Source organism: Leptonychotes weddellii, unplaced genomic scaffold, assembly GCF_054177405.1.
Source record: "Leptonychotes weddellii isolate Sample4059 unplaced genomic scaffold, ASM5417740v2 HiC_scaffold_8135, whole genome shotgun sequence".
NCBI lineage: Eukaryota > Metazoa > Chordata > Mammalia > Carnivora > Phocidae > Leptonychotes > Leptonychotes weddellii.
Window position 1 is genome coordinate 1 of NW_028051966.1, and position 8,944 is coordinate 8,944.

Here is an 8,944-nt window from a genome sequence, read left to right on the forward strand (position 1 = left end):
GCGAATGCCGGCGCGTTGTCGTTCACGTCCGCCACTTCCACGGACACGCTGGCCGTGGCGGAGAGCGAAGGCGAGCCTGCGTCACGCGCGGTCACTACTAGAGCATAGTCCGCCACGCTCTCTCGGTCCAGGGCGCTGTCCAGCACCAGCGAATAGTAATTCTTGAAGGTGGACACCAGCTTGAAGGGGACATGGGGTGTTAGTGAGCAGGTCACCTCCCCATTAGCTCCAGAATCTCGGTCAAACACCTTAATCAAGGTGATGACTGTGCCCGGTTGAGCATTCTCTGAGATAGGGAGAGACAGGGAAGTAACAGTCAACTCTGGAGCATTATCATTAGCGTCCAAAACTTGCACATGAACTGTACAGTGACCAGCTAGTGGTAAGTAGCCTTTATCGATCGCTTCTACTCGAAGTTTGTAGGTTTTGCTTTCTTCAAAATCGATATGTCCTATTGCTATAATTTCTCCACTTATGGCATCTATGTAGAACTTAGATTTTATATCTGGGGAAACACCACTAGAGAACGAGTAAATAATATCCGCATTCGAGCCTTCATCCAAATCTGAGGCGTTAAGTTTAATTACCAAAGTTCCATTGGGAACATTTTCTGGTAATTTCACCGCATAGAGTGTTCTGTCGAAAGCTGGGGTGTTGTCATTGACGTCCAGCACTTTGATGAGTAACTGAACGGTGCCAGTCAGCTCAGGTTTGCCTCTATCAGTGGCTGTGAGCACTAAACGAAGTTCTGGAGACTGTTCCCTGTCTAAAGGTTTCCGTAATACAAGTCCAAGAGGTTTTACCTGTTCGTCATTTGTTGGTACATCCAGAGAGAAAAACTCGTTGGGGCTCAGTCTGTAAGTCAACAGAGCGTTCTCCTCGATATCTGCATCGGAAGCGTCCTCTAGTGGAAAACGAGAGTCAAGCATCCTGGATTCTGCAATAAACAGATTCTTTTGTGTCTCGGGGAATACAGGAGGATTGTCGTTAATGTCCTTCACCTCTACCTCCACATGGAAAACCTGCAGCGGCCTGTCCACGATCACCTCCAGGTGGATGCTGCACTCCGCGCTCCGCCCGCACAGCTCCTCCCGGTCGATCCGAGAATTCACAAACAAAATGCCATTCTGCAGATTTACCTCCAAAAGGTCCCCGTGGCCTTTGGACGCCACTCGGAAAAGGCGCGGCACCAGCTCCGCCAGCTCCAGCCCCAAGTCCTGGGCGATGTGGCCCACGAAGGTGCCGTGTTTGGCCTCCTCCGGGACCGAGTAGTGGACCTGGCCGCTCGCGCTCTCCCAGGCTATGAGAATTTTGAAAAACAGCAGTAGATGCCAGTGCCCCCGGTCGCCTCGATTCGAGTCCACCATTTCAAATTGTTTTTTTTTTTAATTCAAATAGTAACTTGTCTCAAAATTTGGAGGAATCTTCTTATCTCTTTCTTATTATCATGAAGTGCTCGCCATTGTTCCACATCCGCTTAGAGAAACAGAGTGAAGTCTTTCCAATATGAAAACGGATGACTTAGTTGTGTCTTGAATGAGAAAATTTCGCGGTAAAGAGCGACATCATGTGGCCAAATAGTAAGTATGAGCTACAAATATCAACTTGTTATTAATAAATATGAAGTTTTATTTTAAACCCTGATTTTTTTCTCCTTCAGTTTTGTTAAAGCACAGGACAACACTTCTCGTACTTGTTGAAAGCATTAAGAGACTTAACTTCTAAATATTTAGTGTAACCATAACTGTAGTCTCCTTATGCCTTGAAAACACATTTTCTCAGCTTTAAATAAAAATAAAAATCTGACAATAAAGCGAATCACACAGCGGAACACTAAGTTTTCAAATATTTTGTTCAGTGTTCAGGTAACTCCATTTTCTTCGATTTCTGTTAAGAAAACTCTTGGTCTCAAGTAGTTACTAATGGAAGAAAAATTTAGAAGGGGTGTTTGTTTTTAGGAAACGGGATAAAAGCAACTAATTCATATAGTTCTCCTGAGAAAACACAATAATAGATGGTTTAGGGGATCTTTGAAGAGGAATAATTTGTATTAAGTGAATTTTGCATGGAAGAAGTATCTGAATTTCTCTTTTCATCAGAATTTATAAACTCTGTTCCAAAAGTTCATGGTTCTTATCTCTTTATTCTTTCCATCCTTTCTAAGCTCCACATTTTATGAGTATGTACCTGTTTTTACAACCTCCAATTTAATTTAGATTATTTATTTCATAACATAAATTTATTTCATTAGAAAAATATTGGTACTCATTTGTCATACTTAGAGCAGTCCTTTAATCAAGCTTGGGGTGGTTTTATCCTTTTTTATTTTACTTCACAGAACAAATTTTCTTGAATGTCTCATTCCTTTGTTTCCAAGTGCAAATTAGATAATTACACCTGTATTGCTTTCCAATTTTGATATCTGCCTAAATGAGTTTTTTCCAACTTGCATGTTTTTAATTAGCACAAAAATGGACAATAAAACCACATAGGCATACCATTTATGTAGTAACACTAAATAAGAGCAGGTACAAATTTTAAAACCACATTTCTCATAATTGTCTTTAATACCATTTAGTCATATAATGTATAGTGGCATAGCTTTATAAACATTTTTATAAAGATTGATTGGTAGTCTTAGTCTTAACTTAGATTTCCTTTTAAAATGGGGAATAAGGGAGCTAGTTATGAGTCAAACAGTATTTCAGGATGGCATGTTGACTATAAACTCAAAAGGTACATTAATATCAATTCTACAAACAGTAAATATGAATATAACTTATTTAAGCTTACTGGTTCACATTTTTTAAAGCATCCTCATTTGTTTAAACTTAAGTACTATAAATGGTTCTTGAAAATCTATTGTGGACATATTAGTCCAACTAGTTGGGGGCTGCAGGGGTGAATTATGTGACCATCCAAATCAGAGCCTGATAGAGTTAAAAAATCAAACTACATTACAAAAAAGTTACAGCCATGGGTAACATAGTAAGTCACTCAGATAATACAGCTTCCAAAGCTCACAAATCCTGGTGACCCTCCTTTTCTGTTTTGACTTACACATACCTTTCTTTTAAATAAGCAAAGAATATAAATATTCACCAAAACGCTGGAAGTCACTGAATTCAATTCTGAATGACAATATCATTCTGAATGATAGTAGTTTTGGCATTTGATATTACAGTCACTTTCATTACAAATATTTCCTTCATTCTAGGTCAAGATGAAGTAAAATAGGAAGAATATGATTCCCAAATGCAGAGTCTAGAGTTATGAAACAGCCAGATGAATGTGCACATGCATGCTGCAAAGCTACCTTTTGTTGGGCTGTAATATTCTGCTGCTCAGCATGACCTGGAAGTCTTTTTTTTTTCAGAGAGAGCATGTGAGCATGTGCATGCAAGAGCATGGGTGGGAGAAGGACAGAGGGAGAGAGGAAATCTTAAGCAGGCTCCACACTGGGCTCCATCTCATGACCCTGAGATCATGACGTCAGCTGAAATGAAGAGTCAGACACTTAACTGACTGAGCCACCCAGGTGCCTCTGAAAGTCCTTTTTAAGAAAGGGTCTCCAGAGTGCATCCCTAGCTCCAGGATGATTTGGTTGAAGATTGGTTACACTAGTAATTTTCTTTCCTCATTGCCCAGTTCTGCCAAGATTGCAATTCTGTTTTTGTTTTGAAAACCTAGTTCTGAAGGGTTTGCTGCCCTGTTCCAATTTTCTGTTCCAACTATGTTCAGTGGCAGTGAGTTGGCACTAATCACCAAGGCCACAAGTGCACCTGGGATTTCCTTGCTTTGGGATGGCATTCTCAAAGGGGGCACCACTTAGAGGCCACCAAACGGAGCCCAACATGAGGCTCCACAACCTTCTGGCCCTCCACTGTGCTTCTGCCTCCTGACTGTGCCTAAATGAGTTTTAAATATTGCTGCTATCCTGGATTATTTCAATAGCTTCTTATTGTGTTATCTTGCCACAACCCCATTTATCCTTCACTAAATCCTGACAGTCATCTTCCTGAAACACACTTTTTATTCCTGTTGTTTCACACTTTTAGTTTTCAGATGACTTTAGAGGTGAGTCAAAATTTCTTAGTCAAGTACTCTAACTTACCCAAGAGCTTTTTCTCATATTACTTTTCCTGTCTTATCTCATACTCTTTCTTGTAAGAACCATATGTTTTGACCAAAGCAGACTATTCTGTGTCTAGCCACATTGGGATTTTCTGTGTACTCATTTACTTAAGTTGGTCTGTTCCCAGAATGCCCATCATGTTCAGTATTCTCTCAGAGAAAACTTCTCTATTTTAAAAAAAGATTGATTGATTGATTGATTTAGGGAGAAAGAGAATCTCAGGCAAACTCCACACTGAGCATGGAGCCTGATGTGGGGCTTGACATTCTCTAGAATAGATCACAAACTGGGTCAAAAATCAGTCCTCAACAAATACAAGAAGATTGAAATCATACCATGCAACTTTTCTAACCACAATGCTATTAAACTACAAGTCAACCATAAGAAAACATTTGGAAAGACCACAAATACATGGAGGTCAAACAGTATGTTACTAAACAATGAATGGGTCAACCAGGAAATCAAAGAAGAGATTTTAAAAAGTACATGGAAACAAGTGAAAATTAAAACACGATGGTCCAAAACCTTTGGGATGCAGTAAAAGCAGTCTTAAGAAGGAAGTATATAGTAATACAGGCCACCTCAAGAAGCAAGAAAAATCTCAAACAAATAGCTTAACCTTACACCTAAAAGAGCTAGAAGAGAACAACAAATGAATCCCAAAGCCAGCAGAAACAGGGAAATAACAAACATTAGAACAGAAATAAATGGATAGAGAAACTAAAAAAGCAATAGGACAGATCAATGAAACCAGAAGTTGGTTCTTTGAAAAAATTAATAAAATTGATAAACTTCTAGCCAGACTTAGCAAAAAGAAGAGAGAAAAGACCCAAATGAAAAAAATCACAAATGAGAGAGGAGAAATAACCAACACCACAGAAGTACAAACAATTATAAGAGAATATCATGAAAAACTATATGCCAACAAATTGGACAACCTGGAAGAGATGGATAAATTCCTAGAAACATATAAACTACCAAAACTGAAACAGGAAGAACTAGAAAACTTGAACAAACCAATAACCAGTAAAGAAATTGAATCAGTAATCAAAAAACTCCCAACAAACAAAAGTCCAGGGCCAGATGGCTTCAAGGCAAATTCTACCAAACATTTAAAGAAGAGTTAATACCTATTCTTCCCAAACTATTCCAAAAAATAGAATAGGAAGGAAAATTTCCAAACTTATTCTATGAGGCCAGCATTACCCTGATGCCAAAACCAGATAAAGACTCCACTAAAGAAGAGAACAACAGGCCAATATTCTCAATGAACATGGATGCAAAAATTCTCAATAAGATACTAGCAAACCAAATCCAACAATACAGTAAAAAATCATTCACCATGATCAAGTAAGATTTATTTCTGGGTTGAAAGAGTGGTTCAATTTTTACAAATCAATCAACATGATACACCACATTAATAAAAGAAAAAATAAGAACCATATGGTCTTTTCATTAGATGCAGAAAAAGCATCTGACAAAGTACAACATCCATTCATGATAAAGACCCTCAGCAAAGTAGGTTTAGAGGGGACATACCTCAACTGAAAAGCCCACAGATAATATCATCCTTAATGAGGAAAAACTGAAAGCTTTTCCTCTATGGTGAAGAACAAGACAAGGATGTCCACTCTTACCACTATTACTTAATATAGTACTGGAAGCCCCAACCACAGCAATCAGAAAACAAAAGGAAATAAAAGGCATCCAAATCGGCAAGGAAGAAATAAAATTTTCATTATTTGCAGATGACATGATACTCTATATAGAAAACCCGACAGACTCCACCAAAAAATTCCTAGAACTGATAAATAAATTCAGTGAAGTCGCAGAATACAAAATCAACATACAGAAATCTGTTGCATTTCTATATACCAATAATGAAGCAGCAGAAAGAAATTAAGTAATCAATCCCACTTACAACTTCACCAAAACCAATAAGATACCTAGGAATAAACCTACCAAAGAGGAGAAAGACGTGGACTCTGAAATCTGTAAAACACTGATGAAAGAAATTGAAGATGACAAAAATGTGAAGATAATCCCTACTCATGGATTGGAAGAACAAATATTGTTAAAATGTCAATACTGCCCAAAGCAATCTACACATTTAATGCAGTCCCTATCAAGATATCAGCGGCGTTCTTCACACAGCTAGAAAAAACAATCCTATAATTCGTATGGAACCAAAATAGACCCCGAATAGCCAAAGCAAGCTTGAAAAACAAAGCTGGAGGCATCACAATTCCGGACTTTGAGTTATATTACAAAGGTGTAGTGATCAAGACAGTATGGTATCGGCACAAAAACAGACATGGAGACCAACAGAACACAACAGAAAACCCAGAAATGAACCCACAATTATATGATCAATTAATCTTTGACAAAGCAGGAAAGAATATTCAATGGGAAAAAGACAGTCTCTTCAACAAAGGGTACTGGAAAAACTGGACAGCAACCTGCAAAAGAATGAAACTGGACCATTTTCTTACACAAAAATAGATTCAAAGTGGATTACAGACCTAAATGTGAGACTTGACACCATAAAAATCCTAGAGAATACAAGCAGTAACATCTTTGGCGTGGGCATAGCAATTTCTTTCTAGATATATCTCCTGAGGCAAGATAAACAAAAGCAAAAACTATTGGGATTTCATCAAGATAAAAAGCTCCTAAATAGTGAAGGATTCAACAAAACTAAAAGGCAACCTACAGAATGGGAGAAGATATTTGCAAATGACACCTGATAAAGGGTTGGTATCCAAAATATATTAAGTATTATAGAACTCAACACCCAAAAAATGAAAAATCCACTTAAAAACTGGCAGATGACATGAATAGACATTTTTCAAAGAAGACACACAGATGGCCAAGAGACACATGACAAATACTCACTCAACAGCACTCATCATCAAGGAAACACAAAGCAAAACTACAATGAAATATCACCTCACACCCATCAGAATGGCTAAAATCAGCAACACAAGAAACAACAGGTGTTGGCCAGGATGGGAAGAAAGAGGAACACTCTTTCAGTGTAGGAGGGAATGCAAACTGGTGGAGCCAACTCTGGAAAACAGCATGGAGGTTCCTCAAAAGGTTAAAAAACAGAACTACCCTACCATCCAGCAATTGCACTACTGGGTATTTACCCAAAGGATACAAAAATACTAATTCAAAGGGATACATGCACCCTGATGTTTATAGCAGCATTATCCACAATAGCCAAAAATGGAAACAGCCCAGGTGTCTAGTGACTGATGAAAGGATGAAGATGTTGTATATATATATATATATATATATATATATACACACACACAAACACACACATATACACACACACACAATGGAATATTACTCAGCATAAAAAGAATGATATCTTACTATTTTCAACAACGTGGATGGAGCTAGAGGGTATTATGCTAAGTGAAATAAGTCAGTCAGAGAAAGACAAATACCATATGATTTCACTCATGTGTAATTTAAGAAACAAAACAAATGAGCAAAGAGGAAAAAAGAGCGAAAGAGAAAGAGGTGAGAGAGGCAAACCAAGAAACAGACTCTAAACTATGGAGAACAAACTGATGGCTACCAGAGGGGAGGTTGGTGGGTGATGGGTTAAACAGAGGACCCCAATTAAGGAGTCCACTTGTGATGAACACCGGATGTTGCACGAAAGTGCTGAATCATTAAATTTTACACCTAAAACTAACATAACACTGTATGTTAATTAACTGGAATTTAAGTAAAAATTTGTTTTAATCTTTATTTATTTTTGAGAGAGAAAGAGAGCAAGCAAGCAGGGAGTCCCATGCAGACTCCATCCCAGGACCCTGGGATTGTGACCTGAGCCGAAGGCAGACACTTTAACCCACTGAGCCACCCAGGCGCCCAAATACAAACTTTTTTAAAAAGAAGAAATATCTCCATGAAAAGCAACACACCAAATAAAATTCAAACATAAGAGATTTGCAGTGTCTGAGGAATACAGATTTTATATGAATTACTTGATCAAAGTGCAAGTTCCCTTGAATTTCTATTTAACCACTATCTGGATCAAATGCAAAGAAGTGAAAATTCTACATAAATAATTAGAAAAAATACTACTACTTATGCATATTAAAAATGCACCACAAATAGGTATAATGTCTGATTCCAGTTTAAATTAAGACTAATAACAAACTACATAGATTACAATAGTTAACAGAAAAAAATGAACAGATTATAGTAAGTAAATTTATTCAAATTTTTTTTTAAAGATTTTATTTATTTATTTGAGAGAGAGAATGAGAGATAGAGAGCATGAGAGGGGGGAGGGTCAGAGAGAGAGGCAGACTCCCCGCTGAGCAGGGAGCCCGACGTGGGACTCCATCCCGGGACTCCAGGATCATGACCCGAGCCGAAGGCAGTCGCTTAACCAACTGAGCCACCCAGGCGCCCTATTCAAATTTTTAAAAATGAAAAATGTAAAGAGAAATTCTAAGGAAACAATTTAATATTTCATGTATGTATTAACTTAATTATGACAATTCAGACTTACCTTGGCACAATGCTCATCATTTAAATCCTGTTGCTCGCTCATATCACCCACTACCAGACAGGGTGGATGACTGGGGCTGAAGGCCATGAGGTCGGTCTTGGGCAGGCCCTCCCCGGAGCACACCCTCTGCCGCCTCTGCTGCGAGTACGACCAGCTCCCCACCGCGCTGGAGCACACCAGCGTGGGCTTCCCAGGCGCGCACGCGCCCTCCGCGGGCGGAGCCGAGCAGCGCAGCGCCGTGTACAGCAGCAGCGTGAGCACCAACAGGC

At 38.8% G+C, this 8,944-nt stretch overlaps 1 protein-coding gene across 1 annotated transcript; it reads right to left on the reverse strand.

Annotated features, from left to right (window-relative positions):
- Positions 1 to 8: 8 nt before the first annotated feature.
- On the reverse strand, positions 9 to 8,910 carry LOC102742952 (protocadherin alpha-7; the record flags this gene model as incomplete). Its single annotated transcript, XM_081811511.1, has 2 exons — positions 8,676 to 8,910; positions 9 to 1,591 (listed from the first exon to the last, which is right to left on the reverse strand). A coding segment is annotated over exon 2 (1,359 nt), but the record flags the coding sequence as incomplete, so codon positions are not given.
- Between the last annotated feature and the right edge of the window lie 34 nt (positions 8,911 to 8,944).